Source organism: Salvelinus fontinalis, chromosome 10 (genome assembly GCF_029448725.1).
Source record: "Salvelinus fontinalis isolate EN_2023a chromosome 10, ASM2944872v1, whole genome shotgun sequence".
NCBI lineage: Eukaryota > Metazoa > Chordata > Actinopteri > Salmoniformes > Salmonidae > Salvelinus > Salvelinus fontinalis.
Window position 1 is genome coordinate 43,342 of NC_074674.1, and position 21,420 is coordinate 64,761.

A 21,420-nucleotide genomic window follows, 5' to 3' on the forward strand; every position below is an offset into this window, starting at 1 on the left:
GTTTCCTAGTCCCTGCCAATAAAAAACATACCCACAGCATGATGCTGCCACCACCATGCTTCACTGTGGGGCTGTTCTCGGTTTGATGAGAGGTGTTGGTTTTGCGTCCGACATTTTTTCCTTCGTGGCCAAAAAGCTAAATTTTAGACTAATCTAACCAGTGTACCATCTTCCATATGCTTGGGGAGTCTCCCACATGTCTTTTGGCAAACACCAAAGACGTTTGCTTATTTTCTTCTGGTCAATCTTCCATAAAGCCCAGCTCTGTGGAGTGTATGGCTTAAAGTGGTCCTATGGACAGATACTCCAATCTCTACTGTGGAGCTTTGCAGCTCCTTCAGCGTTGTCTTTGGTCTCTTTGTTGCTTCTGATTAATGCCCTCCTTGCCTGGTCTGTGAGTTTTGGTGGGTGGACCTCTCTTGGAAGGTTTGTTGTGGTGCCATATTCTTTCAATTTTTTTTAAATAATGGATTTAATGGTGCTCGGGGGGGGGGGATGTTCAAAATTTTGGATATTTTTTACAACACAACCCTGATCTGTACTTCTCCACAACTTTGTCCCTGACCTGTTTGGAGAGCTCCTTGGTCTTCATGGTGCCACTTGCTTGGTGGTGTTGCATGCTCTGGGGTCTTTCAGAACAGGTGTATATATACTGAGATCATGTGACACTTAAATAAAGTCCACCTGTGTGCAATCTAACTAATTATGTGACTTCTGAAGGTAATTGGTTGCACCAGATCTTATTTAGGGGCTTCATAGAAAAGGGGGTGAATACATATGCACGTACCACTTTTTCATTTTTATTATTATTTAATTTTTTAAAACAAGTTATTTTTTTCATTTCACTTCACCAATTTGGACTATTTTGTGTATGTCCATTACATGAAATCCAAATAAAAATCAGTTTAAATTACAGGTTGTAATGCAACAAAATAGGAAAAAAGCCAAGGGGGATGAACACTTTTGCAAGGCACTATATGCCCCTCTGGTGGGAGCTAAACAGTTATCATCTGTGGATTGAGAGTTCAAAAGCATGAGTTAAACTTTGGACCCCTCGATCGAATCCAAAGCTTCCTGGTTCCCAGCCAATCCCTGTGGCCTAACTCTCCTGTTAATTAACCGATTGGAGATTCACATCCAATAAGATCACAGACCATTAGGGAAATTATGCTCCCTGATTCGTCAGTCGTCAGGAACGGCCTCGTCCATCCATTTCATATATGGCAGGCTCCCGTCCTCAACTGGAAAACTCAGCACCTCTGGAGTCTCATAGGGATGGACAGACCTGGGGTGGAGGGAAGGAACAACATAGACATTAGGCAAATTAGCATCCCTACTGCCTTCCTGAGACCTGAAGTACTGTTGCCCTGGACCCATAAATGCTTTGGCTTTACCTGACATGTAACTGCTTGGGATGATTTCTAAAGGAACCAAATGTAACTTACTTGACAAAGTCTGTGACCCTCTGGATCTGCGAGGTCCTCGTCTTCACAAACTACAATGCAGATAAGTCCCTGTTATCACTCTGGAAAGTTGGCTTCAACTCATAGCGTAATCTTGAGAGACTTAAAAGCTCTGACAAATAACCTTACCATCAGAATTTCCGTTGCATCTTGAATCTCTCCTTTCCAGTAATACCTATGGGACAATACAAAAAAACTTTGGGACATACAGTAGGAAACTGTACACACAGTGAAAAGTATACTTCTGTGTAGTGTGACAGGCTGTATCACATCCGGCCGTGATTAGGAGTCCCATAGGGCGGCACACAATTGGCCCAGCGTCGTCCGGGTTTGGCCGTCATTGTAAATAAGAATTTGTTCTTAAATGACTTGCCTAGTTAAATAAAGGTTAAATCAAAAATATAAAAGAATACACACTCAAATATAACGGTTCTAAATAGTACCAGATAGAGGTTCTTTGGCTTGTAACCAGTACCTAGAAATTAACACCCACCACCTGCCAAATGCAGGTAGATTTTGACATTGGCAGGTAAAAGCCAATTCATGCTTGATCCGAAAAGGTGGTTGGAGGCGCTATATGGATGGTGTGACGCAAATGCAGAGCCTCCAGAGGCACACAAAGGCCAAAATGAGCTCTGTACCGCATCGCCGTGCACCTCTCATATTTTGTACCAATGCGGAGGGCTCCGTATAGCTCCACATTGACATGATTGGTTGACGGTAGTTGGGGTAGGAGATCCTGCATAAACACAAACTCACTTCCTCGACAACTTCATTCACAACAGCTCTTAGCTGCAAAGCGCAAGAAATATGAATGCACTGACTTCAGCAGTGGACATATGTGACCCGATTCAGGAAACTAGGTATATATCGCAAGTCATGACTTCACAGGAGAGACGTTTGGACGTAAAAAAATATGTTTTTTATCAAAATGTGTTTTTTTGGCAGAATTGCCTTCTTGATAACCAACTTTTATGTTATCTGTAAATATGAATAAAGTTGTTAAATTACAAGCCCAGTGGGTTTAGCCAAAGAAAAAGTCAGGAACCTTCCCACTAGCCATGATTGGCTGAGATAATGAGTGGGTTGGACATGCAGAGAAATTAGTTTCAGATTGATCTGCGGCGTAGCATCTTGTGTGTATAAAATTAGCTGGTGTTATGTGTAGATAATCCTTTCCACTGCAGTTTAAAAAAAAATATATAACGTTAGCCATGGATAACTGCAAATATGTTGCTACTGCTCTCAATAACATTGCTGCCCTGAATTTATCGGGCACTATCAACAAAGATCAGTGGAAAAAAGTTTTGGACTAATTTCTGGAGGACGATCGTGGCATGCTGACTCTGATTATGAAAATGAATCAGATGAGAAATGTAGGTAAAACATTCCCTGATTTAGGTAAAAACATTTTCATTGAAGAAGACATTGTAGATTCATTTACGTGTATGAAGTGTGGGTAGCGTTAGTGATGTTTTCTCAGAATGCCATTTTGCATGGCTAGTTATAGCCTAATGTTAGCTAGCTAACATTGAACCTATTTGGTTAACTTTAGCTAGCTATGACAATCGGATTGTATTGCTAGGTTAAAGCCTGCTGTTAGCTAGCCAGCTGAAGTTCGATGGCTGCTTGCTAATTAACATTGAACCTATTTGGTTATCTTTAGCTATCTATGACAATCGGTTTGTATTGCTAGTAACATTACTTTATGGATTGGGATTTAAGTTTTTTTTTTTAATTGCTAGCTAACGGTAACAGTACATGTCTAAACTAGCTTAACGTTAGCGGTGGTTAGATAGCTGGCTTGCTAGCTAACATTAACTTACGTGTATGAAGTGTGTGTAACGTATTGTAATGAAACAGCTCTTTATTCTGATAGGAACAGCACAAAATTGCACGTCATGCAATGCACGGCTCACCATCCAACTCTGCACTCACGCACGCTGGTTTGGTGCTTGTCGTTACACTACTCCCTCCTTTCAAAGAGCGCGTCCTCGCGCTAGCTTGCGACTCTACGTCTTACAGGAACGCGCTCACCGGCCAAGCACACGCACTGTCGTGGATGCAAGGTCCGATCACTTCTGACACCAGTGTAATGAAACAGCAAGGAGCCCGTGGTCCGGAGCGCTATCGACTGTGCCGCAAAAGCATGCTCGTGCGGCAGAGTCACAGGCACTATAAATCACAGGCACTATAAATTAAAAAACCCTGTAGCTAGGAACACTTTTCCAGCTGCGTCATGCGCGTGGAGGACACCGACCCGCACTTGTTCCAAGCATTAGTGTTGGGAGTAATCTTTCTCCGGTCATGTTAAGACTCGTTATAGGAGTTAAAAACATCATAAGGTAGTTAATTTAAAGTGTTTTATAGCAATTTATATCCGTTTAGTGCGATTTTGGGACATTTATTTCTGAGACGCTGTGAATCTCTGGGCACGCTTCCAGTTCATCCCGAACGCAGTTGGCATTTCCACATGGCAAGAGGACAGCTTTCCACCAAAAGACGATTAGACCCAAGAAAGGATCCTTTGCCCAAGATACTGATGGAAGAACAGCTCAAAGTAGGACATTTTTATTATGATAAATCGTGTTTCTGTCGAAAAATGTTAGTGGCTTAGGACGCCATCTTTTTTGACGTAGCTTCGCTTGGCGCAAACTGTATTGAAAAGTAAGGATAATTTAAAAAATGTAATTCCGCGATTGTATTAAGAATTAAATTGTCTATCAATCGCTGTCCACCCTATATTTTTTAGTCACGTTTATGAGTATTTATGTATACGAGTAGATCACTGTCTAATATGGCGCACGGACATTTTCTCACCAGCTGGGCTACATTTCCCATTGTCTAACCATGATTTTGGTGGCTAAATATGCACATTTTCGAACAAACTGTATATGTATGTTGTAATGTGATGTTACAGGGGTGTCATCTGAAGAATTCTGAGAAGGTTAGTGAAAAAAATAATATATTTTGGCGATGTTTACGTTATCGCTCTCTTTGGCTAGAATCAATGCTGGGGTAATGTTTGCACATGTGCTATGCTAATATAACGATTTATTGTGTTTTCGCTGTAAGACACTTAGAAAATCTGAAATATTGTCTGTATTCACAGGATCTGTGTCTTTCGATTAGTGTATGCTGTGTATTTTTACGAAATGTTTGATGATTAGTAGTTAGGTAAACGCGTTGCTCATTGTAATTATTCTAGTCCATTTGTGACGGTGGGTGCAATTGTAAACTATGCCATCTACCTGAAATATGCACATTTTTCTAACAAAACCTATCCCATACCATAAATATGTTATCAGACATTTTTTTTTTTTTTTCTTGGTTAGGGGCTATAAATATCTTAGTTTAGCCGAATTGGTGATAGCTACTGGTGTTGGTGGACAAATAAAAGATGATGGATTATGCTAATGTGTTTTTAGGTAATAGATTTACATCTTTACATATTGTGTCTTCCCTGTAAAACATTTTAAAAATCAGACATGTTGGCTGGATTCACAAGATCTGTGTCTTTCATTAGCTGTATTGGACTTTAATGTGTGAAAGTTAAATATTTAAAAAAAAAATTTGGGGGGAATTTCGAGGCTCTGCCTTTTCAGTGGGGGTGGGGGGAGTGTGCCGTAGTCCTAGACAGGTTAACATAAGGAATTTGAAATTATTTATACTTTTGATACTTTATTTTTTAAACCAAATACTTGTAATCAAGTATTTTACTTAAAGTTTCTATTGTTACATTTACTCAAGTATGACAATTTAGCACTTTTTTCCACCACTGGATGTAGCTGGTGGTTATAGCATTTATTTCACATGACCCATCAATTTGTGTATCTGTGCTAGCGTCACCTATTATTTTTATCTGGACACTTTCTGTTTACCTGGAATTTTTCCTTATTGTAGGCTAATACCACTTTTAGTCTTAATCTTTACTACACTGCTCACCGTTTAGCACATGACCTCACATGTGAATCCTTAAAGAGATGGGTGGGGCTGGCTTAAGAGAGTGTGAACAATGTTGAATGGGTGTAGACAAAGGAGAGCCCTTTTCTCAAAAGTGAGTTTACAAGTTTATCAAATTTCAAAGAATAATTACTTTCCCATTGTTCCTCAAAAATGTAGTGTATGATATACCATTTTCTAGCTCTGAGTTTCTACTTTTTACCAAGTAAAAAAAATACAATTTCAAATTTTGCTACATAAAACCGATTTGAGTCGGTCAGGCATATCACTGTAAATGCTGCATGGCCAATCCAGCGATCTCGGAATGACCATGCAGTGCCTTTCAGATGTTAAATTCACCAGTCACATTAGCGGGTGGTCAGGGCTCCCCAGAGTGAGCATTTCACTCACATTTGTTAATAAAAATAGTCAAGTATTATCACAAATAGTAAAATAAATGCTGCAGGAGCTGTTTTCAAAGTATTTCTGACGTTTTGTTTCATAGCTGGTTAATTAATCGCACAAAGTCAAAGAACTACGAATCCGATTTAGCCTATTCCACCTCGCGCTGCAACACTGCCTCGCTGGCTGTGCACACATGAAGAGCTGAGTAAAAGATTCATTTTTAGAAATGCTGAGCACAGGCATAAAAGTTGGTCTAATTTACTTGAAGTGAAAGTCTACTGAAGTGAGACTTTGTCCTTGTGTTTCTTGGCTATTTAAAAGCTTTTGTTCACAAGCTAAGTTTTTTCTATGTTTGAGTTTCAACTGCTAGGGAAGAAAAGACAATGCTTCTACTTGTTAAACTCAATCTCACAGGCACAAATATGTCTCTAGTCGTGCAACCACGGTAACCCTCCGCCCTTACACTGGCAGATTAACATTTTTGTCTCATCTGTGATATTTTGCTTGAAATAATTAGGTCACAAAAATTGTAATAAATTAAACAATATTGCACATTACTTCTTACTAGTAATACATGTATTGTTTTAGAAACAGTACAAAGCGTCCTAATACATTTTGGGGTGTTTTGTTGGTGTAATATTAGCGGGAGAAAAAATATTTTGGGTTGTAAAAAATCTGAGTGGCTGCCATCTTCCTGGACTATAAAGCAAATGTTATGCCCTGCTTGTAACCACAGAGTAACCCTTTTTGGTGCTATAAAAGAACTATACATTTTTTTTCTAAAAAGGACCAAAAATGGGTTCCACTATGGTTACCTTTTGTGGGGCTATATAGAACCCTTTTTTATGGTTCTTTATAGAACCTTTATGGATAAAGGTTCTATAAAGAACCTTTCTCAATCTGAATGGTTATTTTTAGATCCTTTTGAAGAAAAATACATGTTTTTTATTCTGGTCAGCCATATTATATTATTACAATTCCATACATGTTATTATTGTGTTAATTGACAAGTTGAATGAAGTGAGCTACATCTGGAACAGCTGGGGGTCCAGGAGGAGAGAATTGAGAACCACTGACTGACACAAGGCCATACGTGAGTCTTTCACAAGAGACCATCTTTGCCCATAGTCATAGATAATGTCATTCTATAACACAACACATTAGTTGAACTGGAATAAAACACTCATGGTTGCACAAAACGTTAGTCTCAAGTCAAGCAGGACTTTCAGTAACAGACACAGCCACTTTGATTGACAGCTGGCCAATATCCACAGTTTCTCTACAGTGACACAAGTCACACAATGGCCTGCTAATTTGAGGGTTTGGCACTTGTTTCTGGCCTGGTGGCTGTCGCTGTATCTTACTCCATTGATCTTTCTCTTCTCTTAGACCATGAATAAGAATGTATGGTCTGTTCTCATAGAGGCTTGTCAATGTTTAAACAGCTACTCAACTAGGTGTTACTGAAGTTACACTTTCAGGAAATAGAACAGCTTGACCTGCTACTGAAATAGTTACGTATCAATCAGTTGAAGGCTGAGTTAAAGGAGATACCCAGCAGGTAGCCTAGTGGTTAGAGCATTGGACTTGTAACTGAAATGCTGCAAGATCGAATCCCTGAGCTGACAAGATAAAAATCTGTCATTCTGCCCCTGAACAAGGCAGTTAACCCACGGTTCCTAGGCCGTCATTGAAAATAAGAATTTGTTCTTAACTGACTTGCCTTGTTAAATAAAGGTCAAATAAACTTCCAGTCATTGCGCTCTGTCCTTATCTGACCTTCTTTTGGTGGCTCAATGACATTGTGAATTCAACTTATAGATAATTAACTATTTTAGGAGCAGGTCACTGCTGTTCTGTTTCCTGAAAGTGTAAATTCAGTAGCACCTTGTTGAGTAGCTGGTAAAACATTAACAAGCCTCTATGAGAACAGAACACACTTTCTTATTCATGGCCAATGCATTTACAGGCTTACACACTTTAGATTGAAACTTTCTCACTCTCCTGTGGTAATGTGAGTCATTTAAATTCAGTCAAGTAACCACAATAGTGATTTCCTTAGCAACGGGTACCCATACTCAAGAAGTGCATGCATGCCAGCTAGCCCGACAGTACTTACATCGTAGAAGTCCTGGGCAGAATATTGATGCATGCTGCCATCCTCCTCTCCATAAGGGCTCTGTGGACGAGAGGGGGAAGGAGGAGAGAGACATCAATTAAAACACTTATGGACATGATCTGGTTATGTTGAGGATGTGTTGTTTCTAATTTTGAAAAAAAATATCAAATGTAAAATCAAATGTATTTATATAGCCCTTCTTACATCAGCGGATATCTCAAAGTGCTGTACAGAAACCCAGCCTAAACCCCCAAACAGCAAGCAATGCAGGTGTAGAAGCACGGTGGCTAGGAAAAACTCCCTAGAAAGGCCAAAACCTAGGAAGAAACCTAGAGAGGAACCAGGCTATGAGGGGTGGCCAGTCCTCTTCTGGCTGTGCCGGGTGGAGATTATAACAGAACATGGCCAAGATGTTCAAATGTTCATAAATGACCAGCATGGTCAAATAATAATAATCACAGTAGTTGTCGAGGGTGCAGCAAGTCAGCACCTCAGGAGTAAATGTGAGTTGTATTTTCATAGCTGATCATTAAGAGTATCTCTACCGCTCTTGCGGTCTGTAGAGAGTTGAAACCAGCAGGACTGGGACAGGTAGCACGTCCGGTGAACAGGTTAGGGTTCCATAGCCGCAGGCAGAACAGTTTAAACAATTGAGAACATTTCCTCAATACTACTGCGAAAATGAAATCTGTCTTACCTATTTTTGTTTTACCAGCATGTCACCTGTGCAACTAGAGGAGATACAACTCAAGATCACCTTTACTCCGCACACAGAAACGTAAGTTCTCCCTCGCACTCTAACAAGAAGTACCAGTGATGCGCTCAATACGGAAGTGATCCTATGAAGCGGATGCTATGTACAGGACTGTTTCGCTAGCACACTCTGCAATATGTTCTGGGATTCATCCCAAAAACATTGAGGAGTTTACCACATCAGTCACCGGCTTCCTTAATAAGTGCATCGACGATTTCGTCCCCACAGTGACAGTACGTACATATCTCAACCAGAAGCCATGGACATTCCAACATCCCAAGAATGCCAAAGTAACCACTCTAAATGACTACCTCATAGCACTCACATCTGTAGGCATGAAATGTCTTGAAAGCCTATTCATGTCTCCACATCAACACCATCATCCCAGACATCCGTGACCCATTCCAATTCGCATACCTCACTAACAGATCCACAGATGATGCAATCCCTATTGCACTCCACACCAGAACTGGGCGGAAAATGTGCATGAGTGTCAGGGTTGTGTGCGGCGAAGTAGCAGAGTCAAATGCAGGACACAGGTGTTGAGCGAAACACAAAACGTTTACTCAAAAATCACAGCAAAATTCCACAAAGGGAATAATTACAAAACATCATAAGAAATAACAACAACCACTAACGTAACAAACAATCACGGACAAAACAGAAATGAAAGCCAGAGGGTTAAATAGGGAACATAATAGGGGAATTGAAACCAAGTGTGTAATTATGCAGACAAAACAAAACGAAACAGAAAAATGGATCGGTGGTGACTAGAAAGCCGGTGACGTCGACCGCCGAACACCACCCGAACAAGGAGAAGGGCCGACTTCGGCGGAAGTCGTGACAATGAGTTTCAGGTCCCTGTATTAGGGTAAAACTAGATCCTCAAAATAAGGCCTTATGAAATATTTGTATTTTGTATTTTATTCGCTTTGATTCTTACTTGGTGAAATCCATTGGACAGAAAATGGATGAATGTCACAACCATTTCTCTGTCCTTAACAAATACAGTCATGGGTGGTAACTCTACAATTTAACCGAAAGGAAAGGCACGGTGGGAAATATTTGACTACGGCTTTAGACTAAGCAGTGTATTAATTTAAAACTGTTCCGGTGCCTATATGTCAGTGTTAATTTGTTTTATTTTAACAGTGGAGAATTTGCTCTGCAGCATAGTGTCAAAACGTATTTATACTTATCTGTGGATAATATCATTGGTTGGTTGGTTGGGTTTACTTGATTATCTACACCTGGGAATGGAAATGAAAATAATACTCATATAGAAACAGACTTCATCTGTCCCAATCCAACGGACAGACGTTAAACTCAACTTCGTGGCCCATGGCAGACTGGACACTCACAAGGCGTAAGAGATTGGGGAGGCAGTCTGGGCAGCCTTCATCTATCCAAGAAGATTCAATCCAGTTATCAAACTCTTTTGCCCCCCTTGATGCCGGACCTACCAGCCCAGGGAGGGGGAAGGAGGAGAGAGACATCAATTAAAAGCACGGATCCTGGGTGTTTACCAATAGCCGGCGGCCGCCCAGTGGCACCTCCCTCACGGCCACGGCAACCACAGTTCAACAGGTTGCTTCCCCATCGGATTCCATCACGACCACCATCATGGTGGGCAGCTCGATGGTGAGAGATTTTGGCCTGCCTATGATCTGTGGACCGACCAAGGTCCACTGTCACCAAGGAGCATGTGTCCATGACAATTCCCTCCTGCCCACGGTTCTGGCCAACTACTCTAACATTGAGGCCATCGTCACTCACATACAGTAGGTTTAACAAACTTCGTTTTTGGCGATCTGAGGGAGGACAACAAACATGTTGTAAACATGCTCGCTAGCACAGGGAAGATAATAATACTCTCTGTTCCCCTCCCGTGCTACCGAAGGGGTTCGGAACGTTTCAGCCGACTCATTGCCCTGAACAATTATTGCCTGATTAACAAGAACCTGATCAACAGGAATGTCTGTTTTTGTGACAACTTTGATTTGCTGTGGGAGAAACCAGCACTTTTTAACAGAGACAGGATTCACCCTAGCCGTAGGGGTTCCAGGATTATTTCCAGCTGTTGGATTCTAGCTTGAAATATACTTATTCACGTCACCATACTAGAATTTATTGATTAATTTACATGTACACTACCCGTCAAAACTTTGGGGTCACTTAGAATTGTCCTTGTTTTTGAAAGAAAAGCCAATTTTTTGTCCATTAAAATAACATCAAATTGATCAGAAATATAGTGTAGACATTGTTAATGTTGTAAATGACTATTGTAGATGGAAACGGCAGATTTTTTTATGGAATAGTTACTTTCCACAAAGCATATTTAACTTCTTGCGACTACAGGGGGTGCTGTTTTCTCATTAGCATAATTGCATTACAGACTAAACGGCTTCCTATAAAATTCTTGATCGTACAATATGCATATTATTATTATTATTGGATAGAAAACAGTCTCTAGTTTCTATAGGCGTTGGAATTTTGTCTCTGAGTGGAACAGAACTCATTCTACAGCAATTTCCCTGACATGGAGTCAGATTTCACACATTTTGGCCCCTGATCTGGAGTAAGTTTTAAGGCCACTGTTATTGCTATGAGGATACGGACACTGCTTACGTCTTCCCCTGGATGCCTTTACGTGATGACGATTTGAATGGTATCGATTGCCCAATCACAGCCACTCTAAAACAAAAAACACGTGTAGGTAGGAACTCTTTCCCAGATGCGTCATGCGTGCGGAGGACACCGAACGGCTCTTTTTCCAAGCATTAGTGTAGCCAGTTATATTTTTCCGGTCATGTTTCTACTCGTTATAGGAGTTAAAAACATCATAAGGTAGTTAATTTAAACCGTTTCATAGCAATTTATATCCGTTTAGTGCGATTTTGAGGCATTGCTTTGTTGTGCACTTTGACGCGCTGGGCACATTTCGGGCTCCCGGTCGTACGTTAGTGGGCATTTCGACGGACAAGTGGACATCTTTCGACCAAGAAGAAGATTAGAAGATTAGACCAGAAGATTAGACCCAAGAAAGAATTCTTTGCCCAAGATTCTGATGGAAGAACAGCTCACAGTAAGAACAATTTATGATGATAAATCGTGTTTCTGTCGATAAATGTTAAAAGTTTATGTCGCCATCTTGTTTGCTATAGCTTCGCTTGGCGCAACCTGTATTGAAAAGTAAGGATAATTTAAAAAATGTAAATCAGCGATTGCATTAAGAACTAATTTGTCTTTCGATTCCTGTCAACCCTGTATTTTTTAGTCAAGTATATGATTAGCTATTGATTAAACTAGATCACTCAAAGATGGCGACCGACTTTACCAGGCTTGTTTTGCTACTATTTTCATTGTATAACCATGTTTTTTTTATGGCTAAATATGCACATTTTCGAACAAACTGTATATGTATGTTGTAATATGATGTTACAGGAGTGTCATCTGAAGGATTCTGAGAAGGTTAGTGAAAAAATTTATATATTTTGGCGATGATATGATATCGCTCTCTTTGGCTAGAATCAGTGCTCGGGTAACGTTTGCGTATGTGGTATGCTAATATAACGATTTATTGTTTTTTCGCAGTAAAACACTTAGAAAATCTGAAATGTTGTCTGAATTCACAAGATCTGTGTCTGTCCATTGCTATGTGCTGTGTATTTTTAAGAAATGTTTTATGATGAGTAAATTGGTAATACACGTTGCTGTCTATAGTAATTCTAGGAGCTTTGGTGAGATTTGTGATGCTGGCTGCAATGGCAAACTATGATTTATACCTGAAATATGCACATTTTTCTAACAAAACCTATCCTATACCATAAATATGTTATCAGACTGTCATCTGATGAGTTTTTTTCTTGGTTAGTGGCTATCAATATCTTAGTTTAGCCAAATTGGTGATAGCTACTGGTGTTGAGAGAAAATGGTGGACAAGAAAAATGTTGATTTTTGCTAACGTGTTTAGCTAATAGATTTACATATTGTGTCTTCCCTGTAAAACATTTTAAAAATCTGAAATGGTGGCTTTATTCACAGGATCTGTATATTTCATTAGGTGTCTTGGACTTGTGATTTAATGATATTTAGATGCGACGCTATGCTAGCGATGCTAATCAGTGTGGGGGGGTTTGCTCCCGGACCCGGGGTAGGTGCTCGTTAGAGGTTAAAACTATAGTTATCCCAGGTCTGCTCCACACTGCCCTCTCCCACCTGGACAACTCCATAGTGCCTTCCAAGCTCATCACTAAGCTAAGGACCCTGGGACTGAACACTTCCATCTGCAACTGGATCCTGGACTTCCTGACGGGCCACCCACAGGTGGTGAGAGTAAGCAACAACACATCCGCTACACTGACCATCAACACGGGGATCCCTCAGGGGTGCATGTTTAGTCCCATCCTGTACTCCCTGTTCACCCATGACTGCGTGGCCACGTACAACTCCAACACCATCATTAAGTTTGTAAACGACATGACAGTGGTTGGCCTGATCACCGACAACATTGAGACAGCCTATAGGGAGGAGGTCAGTGACCTGGCAGTGTGGTGCCAGGACAACAACCTCTCCCTCAATGTCAGTATGACAAAGTAGCTGATCGTGGACTACAGGAAATGGAGGGCAGAGCATGCCTCCATCCACATCGACAGGGCTGCAGTGGAGCAGGTCAAGAGCTTCAAGTTCCTTGGCATCGACTAAGGAATTATCATGGACCACACACACCAACACAGTCATGAAGAAGGAACGACAACGCCTCTTCCCCCTCAGGATCCTGAAAAGATTTGGCATGGGCTCTCAGATTCTCAAAAAGTTCTACAGCTGCACCATTGAGGGCATCTTGACTGGCTGCATCAGCACTTGGTATGGCAACTGCTTGGCATCTGACTGCAATGCGCTACAAAGGGTTGTGCGTATGGCCCAGTACATCACTGGGGCCAAGCTCCCTGCCATCCAGATCCTCTATACCAGGTGGTGTCAGAGGAAGGCCAAAATTTTTTTAAAGACTCCAGCTACCCAAGTCATAAACTATTCTCTCTGCTACTGCATGGCAAGCAGTACTGATGCACCAAGTCTGGAATCAACAGGACCCTGAACAGCTTCTACCCCCAAGCCATAAGACTGCCAAATAGTTAGTTAAATAGTTAACCAAATAGATACCCGTACTATCTGCATTAACCCTTTTTGCACTCTTTTGACTCATCACATGTGCTGCTGCTACTGTTTATTATCTATCATGTTGCCTAGTCACTTTACCCCTACCTACAGTGGCTTGCGAAAGTATTCACCCACCTTGGCATTTTTCCTATTTTATTGCTCTACAACTTGGAATTAAAATTAATTTTTGGGGAGTTTCTATCATTTGATTTACACAACATGCCTACCACTTTGAAGGTGCAAAATGTTTTTTATTGTGAAACAAAAAAGAAATAACAAAAAAAAAACTGACCTTGAGCGTGCATAACTATTCACCCCCCCAAAGTCAATACTTTGTAGAGCCACCTTTTACAGCAATTACAGCTGAAAGTCTCTTGGGGTATGTCTCTATAAGCTTGGCACATCTAGCCACTGGGATGCTTGCCCATTCTTCAAGACAAAACTTCTCCAGCTCCTTCAAGTTGGATGGGTTCCACTGGCGTACAGCAATCTTTAAGTCATACCACAGATTCTCAATTGGATTGAGGTCTGGGCTTTGACTAGGCCATTCCAATACATTTAAATGTTTCCCCGTAAACCACTCGAGTGTTACTTTATCAGTATGCTTAGGGTCATTGTCTGGAAGGTGAACCATCGTCCCAGTCTCAAATCTCTGGAAGACTGAAACAGGTTTTCCTCAAGAATGTCCCTGTATTTAGCGCCATCCATCATTCCTTCATTTCTGACCTGTTTCCCAGTCCCTGTGATGGTGTTCTCGGGGTGATGAAGGGTGTTGAGTTTGCGCCAGACATAGTGTTTTCCTTGATGGCCAAAAAACTACATTTTTGTCTCATCTGACCAGAGTACTTTCTTCCATATGTTTGGGGAGTCTCCCACATGCCTTTTGGCGAACATCAAACATGTTTGGTTATTTTTTTCTGGCCACACTTCCGTAAATCCCATCTCTGTGGAGTGTACGGCTTAAAGTGGTCCTATGGACAGATACTCCAATCTCCTCTGTGGAGCTTTGCAGCTCCTTCAGGTTTATCTTTGGTCTCTTTTGTTGCCTTTCTGATTAATGCCCTCCTTGCCTGGTCCGTGAGTGTTGGTGGGCGGCCCTCTCTTGGCAGGTTTGTTGTGGTGCCATATTCTTTCAATTTTTTAATAATGGATTTAATGGTGCTCCGTGGGATATTCAAAGTTTCTGATATTTTTTTATTACCCAACCCTGATCTGTTCTTCTCCACAACTTTGTCCCTGACCTGTTTGGAGAGCTCCTTGGTCTTCATGGTGTCGCTTGCTTGGTGGTGCCCCTTGTTTAGTGGTGTTGCAGGCACTGGGGCCTTTCAGAACAGGTGTATATATACTGAGATCATGTGACAGATCATGTGACACTTAGATTGCACACAGGTGGAATTTTATTTAACTAATTATGTGACTTCTGAAGGTAATTGGTTGCACCAGATCTTATTTAGGGGCTTCATAGCAAAGGGGATGAATACATATGCACGCACCACTTTTCCGTTTATATTTTTTCACTTCACCAGTTTGGACTATTTTGTGTATGTCCATTACATGAAATCCAAATAAAAATCTATTTAAATTACAGGTTGTAATGCAACAAAATAGGAAAAACGCCAAGGGGGATGAATACTTTTGCAAGGCACAGTATGCGTACATATTTACCTCTATTACCTCATACCCCTGTAAATAGCCAAGTTATTTTTACTCATTGTATACTTATTCCTTGTGTTATAATTCTTTTCTCTCTGCATTGTTAGAAGGGCTTGTAAATAAGCGTTTCGCTGTTAGCCTACACCTGTTGTTTGACGAAGCGTCTGACAAATATAATTCCATTTTTTTTTACTTGATTTGACTGCTCTAACCTGTGAAGACAGGAGGGAGGATGGTCATTTACATTTTTGGCAGAAGATCGTGGCTTGTTTGTAAGCTACTCAGTGTTCTCTCCAGGCAGGCACACGGTAAACAGAGAATAGCTCATCTACATGCACCACAGACGCAGGGAGAGAGGAAGCTGCACGCACAGTTGTACTCCACTGGCTTATGGCTTTCACAGCTTACTCACTTATTTCCTATAAATGCAGAAAGAGAAAGCAATAATAAGAGCTTTTATCTGAAGTGAACGTAACATCACTCAGTATTCCGGAATGCTGTAAATAAGTATTTATTTATTAATTTATTCTTTTTTTTTTTTTTTTATGAGTCATCTACAAATAGGAGAGAACTGACGCATTGTGGAAATACTAATTACCTAGCATATATTCTAGTTAGTGGTTAGATATATCACATGGGTGATATTAATAGGACCAGGAGTTTTTCCTGACCAAGCGTTCTCACCAGGAAAAACTCTGGGCTCTATACCGAGACTGGTCTTGAGTACTACAACACTGGAGTGTAGTATTCTGTTGTTACAGTGCGGTAATGGTATGCTGTCCCAACCTAGTCTCAGAGCATTTGGTATAATTCTGTATCTAAATCCGAGAAACTACGTTTAGTATGATATGTTACGATTGGTATGGTATGTATTAATTTGTGGATGTCCATCATCCATTTCGTAAGATGTGCTACAAATTGCAATTTGTATTATATGTTACGAATTTGAAAATGTACAATATGTAAAGACTATGCAAAACGTAGGAAATGTTACGAATGCTATGTCGGTGCTAATGTTAGCTAGCTTGCTAACGTTAGCTAGGCTAGGGGTTAGGGTTAAATTTCAGAGATATGTTAAAGAGTTTAAGTAACTATCTGTCTTTTGTAACCATACCACACGTAACATATCATACTAATTTAGGTAACCTGCTTTTACATGTACTATATTATGTCTAGTCTATGAGACCAGGCTGGCTGTTCTGTAGCCTACCTGCCTATGTCCTTGGCTGCCTGTTCATTGGGGCAGTTGATGAGGAGGACAGAGTGGTGTCCAGGTACGTAGCTCCCCATGAAGGAAGAATGGAGCTGGACACACAGGGCCCTCAGCATGGGATACATGGACATGGTCAACACCATTCCCTGGAGAAGAGGACGGAAGGGAGAACAACAATACAATTCACTTTAATACAATCGCAAGATGTCACCCACACAGTAACAAATTGCTGTAAATTTACAGCAAAATTTCACTGTGAGGTACTGTAATTCTAAATTACAGTACCGTGCTGTTCCGCTACACTGATTTAGAATTACAGCAGCATACTGTGAATTATGGTACATTGCAATTGCTGTAATTGTATTACAATACAATTTAACAATAAAGTACGGTATTACTGTTTTGCTATACATTTACTGCAGTGTTTCGTAAATGATGGGGCATTGTGGGAAAATGTTGTTTGAGAGGAAAGAATAGCTGGCTCATTAACACATTTTAAGTGGCTATATTTGTTGCACCCGTTAGTGAGAATGCTGTACCAATTGAACTGATTTAAAGTACAGTACATAGGGTAAAGATCAGAGTGACAGTGGGTCTTAAACCTCTAATGGTTGAATATTGACCCTCCTGTTATGTTCGTTTTATGTTAATTAATTCTGTGATCCCGGTCCACAATGACCACCCCATTATAGCTGATTATGAATCCATAATAATCCATATATTATTATTATTACTATCACCTAATGTTGTGTTAGATCTTTTTATCAACTTAAGTTATTGTGAACATTACAAGTTTTGAACTTCTATTTGCTGTTTATGGCCTGTAGGCCTCATTGACCTGAGCTCATTCAACTCGTTATTCAGTAGAAAAAGCATAATGTATGGATTATTTTGACTTTAACAAATACTCTGATATTGTGCTATTTATCACAGACTACTTTGTGTCAAAGTTTAACAAGGACTCTCTCCTCCTCACCAGTGTCATGATCAAAGATATGATCAAGAGCCTCACATACAGTATATCGTTTGGTCATTGTGCTGCCACAATGAATTGTGAGCAAGGCCTCAAAAAAGCTGTATATATCAGAGCTGCAAGAAAAGTTATTTATATTATTGAAACAATGTTGCGATTGTTGTGTGTGTGTGTGTGTGTGTGCTCAAACACACATGCATGTGGGGGTCTGGGAGAGGAAGTGTGTCTATCTGATGAATGGGCTTGTGCCTGAACTCAATTTTAGACACTAATTGTAGTCGCACACGTTCATTTCTAACGACCGGTCATTTTTGTATTACAAAAGTTAAATAAAACACCCAAAATCTTATGAAAAGCATCAAAATATATTTTGTGTGTTCAGATGCCCTGTGTGGACAAAGTCATGGAACCTTATGACAATCAGATTAAATAAACTACATTTTTCAGAGAGGAAAACTTGTAAATCGGTTCATTTCGACCAGAACACAGCAGGAAGGTTAAGCAGTGTCCTTTTGATTTGTTTTGCCCTGTAATCACTGCCAGTTTGGAAGCGTTTGTTTAGGCCTCTAAAAGCTATTAAACACCAACTATTCATAAATTTGCTGTAATATACAAATACCTAGCAGCCAGCCTGCTTGCACTCATCCCATGTGATTACCGTAAAATACCAACATGATTACAGGAGCATTTGTTTTCTTACATTATAGTAGGCTCATTTCACAGTTTTGTACTGCCAGTCATTGCTCTGCATTTTACAGTTACTTACAGGACGCTGGTGGCAAGTTAATGTGAATATTACAGTAACGTACTTTGCACTAGCCAGAGATGGGAAAGATACATCCAAAAGGTATGTTATTACAAATACTGAATATTTTGAAGACCAATGTATCCTTAACTAAAACAACATTCCCAGTAACAGATACAGATTTGTTTTACTTGCTATGACGGTAGCACTGACTGGGTGTTGCTCTGGACAAGAGTGTCTGCTAAATGACCAAAATGTATTTTAGGCCAGTGACATACAAATTACAAAATAGGTATTGGAAGTATTGAAATACCTATTTCAAATACATGTAACAGAAATACTGCCCGTCATTGGCACTAGCTACCTGCACTGTATATCTAAAACAGTTTACTAACCACTCTGCTTCCAGTAATGCACTGTAAATTCTAGAAATACAGCATGTTACTGTAGTCAGGTGTTCCATTAATATGCTGTAAATTTATGTTACAGTAAAAGTCCTGTAAACCTACAGTAATTTACTGTACATTTACAGTAACCTTCTGGCTACTGTACTGCCTGTAATTTCTTTTAAAAATGACAGGAAATGTTTTACAGTGCACCTTGAGGTGGTGGTAATGATGATGACATAACAAACATAATACTTTTACATATTCTTTTATTTAACATTTATATACTCAGAATACCTTTTTCCCCAAGGGAGAACCATGTTGCCCTTAATCACAGATCTAGTATTAGATACAGTACCCTATCGCAACTCCTAATCTGAACCATTAGTGAGCTGAACAAAACCTAACCCTGCATCAGTGTTTATAGGGACATATTTCACATATATGCCTACATCACATCTCTGAGTTGAGATCACTTCAGGACATGTTGTGAAAGGATTCAGGGCATGGCCCTGGCCCTGACCCTGACGATCATTCATTGGTAGTGAACAAAGCAAGGTATTATCAATATAACTGTTCTCTCAGAATGCTGGAATGCTGTGTCCGGGATACAGCTTGGTGACTCTCTCTGTCCACTATCCTCTTATTATTGCACTGCCACAGCTGAATGGTTAGTTGGAACAGATGGTGGCCAATTTATAATCCTCTCTCTCTCTCTCTCTCTGCAGCTCCTGTCCCTGCTTCATTGCAAGCGGCATGGTATGAGATGGAATGATTGGCATTTCACTCAATATTAAAGTGGCCCCCCTTCCCGTCCAAAACATCCGCCAATATTTTTTTATAATACTACAGACGCATTTCACGTAGGCTAATTAAATACATCTGACTAGGCCTATTTGGCGAGGGTTGCCCCATATAATTTAACTGATCTTATATAGCTAATTGTTTTACTTATTGCTACAAAACTGCATCCAACGCGTAAATAATTTGCCACCTGCTGGATACATTATATAATTTTATTCAACAAAATAATGAACTTACCATACAGATCACGAACAATCCCAAACGACAGAGAGTTTGAGCTAGGGACTCCTTGTGAAATCGTGGGTACAGCCAGTCCATTTTACTGCAAGTAGCAAATGTCAATCCGACCGAGTTATTCAAACTGTCAGGTCCGGGAGAGAGTGAGGTCGAGAACAGAGGCACCTTGTGCGCTCAATTTGTCCTGGAGAACGGGAGAGTAGGCTGCTAACTTCTAGGCAGCTATGTGCTTACCCTCACCTACCAATACAGTTCTCACTTCATAGTCCGTGAATAATTTATTGTGAATAATAGTCTATTTTGAATTGTACAAAATCTGCAAAAGTTAACTCACTTTTCTGCTCGATAAACCACATTTCGGTGGACCAGCGCAGTGGCAACAAGAATCCGCTTGTCATTGGATGTTTGACACTTCCTGATACAACAGCGTCCAACCAAACACCGGTTTCGCCCTAGGTCGCTACCCAAACCCCTGTCATAAGCAGTTTTTGCGCTGTAATAAACAAGTGCTTATCGTTGGATGCGACATAGTGAATAGAGTGTGCAGATTAGGAATATAAATGGTTGAATTTTTGTGGGCGAGGCTATACTGTAGGCCCGTTTGTTTGACAGGAACAATTGAGTAAATCTGCCAAAAAATCTGCACAATGAAACAGCTCCATTGACCTGCAAACCAACATCAGGGCCATGGCATCAACAACACAATAATGGTTGAGTTTATTGAACACGCAATTCATAATTATAAAATATATAAATATGTTATGATAAACAAAGACATAATGACATGCCCTAAAAATATTGCCACAACCTAATCCCACACTCTGAATATATAGATAATTTGATGAAGTTGGTTTTCTTTATCATATGCATCAGACATCTTCTTCCATTAATCAAGACACTGGCTTCTTTCAGATTCTCTATCCTGGCTTCACCCAGTTTGGGACAAGGGTAGAGAATTGGAATGTAGCCACATACTTCCTCCTATAACCCACAGAGGACGTGGTGAAGGACTTTGGCAGGGCACACCATTAAATTAAAATAAAATCAAAGGTATTTATGAAGCCCTTTTTACAGCAGTAGATGTCACAAAGCGATAAACAGAAAACCAGCCTTAAAAACTTATTCGGGATCGGTGTCCATTCCACGGGACGGTTGAGCTAACGTTGGCTAATGCAGTTAGCATCAGGATGTAAGTAACAAGAACATTTCCCAGGACATAGACATATCTGATATTGGTAGAAAGCTTAAATTGTTGTTAATATAACTGCACTGTCCAATTTAGAGTAGCTATTACAGTGAAAGAATACCATGCTATTGTTTGAGGAGAGTGCACAATTTTGAACATGAAAAGTTAATAAATAAATTAGGTACATTTGGGCAGTCTTGATACAACATTTTGAACAGAAATATAATGGTTCATTGGATCAGTCTAAAACTTTGCATAGACACTGATGCCATCTAGTGGCCACAATCTAAATGACACCTGGGCTGGAATAATACATTATGGCCTTTCTCTTGCATTTCAAAGATGATGGTACAAAAACGATACAAAAGAATGGTTGTTTT

The 21,420-nt window shown here is 40.2% G+C and overlaps 1 protein-coding gene across 2 annotated transcripts; it reads right to left on the minus strand.

The window, feature by feature from the left end:
* Positions 1-790: 790 nt before the first annotated feature.
* Positions 791-20,381, minus strand: LOC129863326 (protein CutA homolog). Of its 2 annotated transcripts, XM_055935217.1 has the most exons (7): positions 20,189-20,381; positions 19,855-20,038; positions 16,707-16,855; positions 7,930-7,989; positions 1,593-1,638; positions 1,446-1,495; positions 791-1,285 (listed from the first exon to the last, which is right to left on the minus strand). In XM_055935217.1, the coding sequence occupies exons 2-7, from the start codon at positions 19,933-19,935 to the stop codon at positions 1,183-1,185; spliced, it is 489 nt and encodes a 162-aa protein (XP_055791192.1). In that variant the 5' UTR covers positions 19,936-20,038; positions 20,189-20,381; the 3' UTR covers positions 791-1,182. The 2 variants fall into 2 exon arrangements, with proteins under 2 accessions (XP_055791192.1, XP_055791191.1); XM_055935216.1 differs by having other exon boundaries at positions 19,855-20,381.
* Positions 20,382-21,420: the final 1,039 nt, after the last annotated feature.

Excerpts from the sequence above, each read along its gene's own strand:
- LOC129863326 (XM_055935217.1), bottom strand. The coding sequence starts at position 19,935 with ATGGACTGGCTGTACCCACGATTTCACAAGGAGTCCCTAGCTCAAACT. Across the intron at positions 16,856-19,854 it reads GATTGTTCGTGATCTGTATG|GGAATGGTGTTGACCATGTC; the intron begins GTAAGTTCATTA and ends CCTCTTCTCCAG. Across the intron at positions 1,286-1,445 it reads AGGGTCACAGACTTTGTCAA|GTCTGTCCATCCCTATGAGA; the intron begins GTAAGTTACATT and ends CCTCCACCCCAG.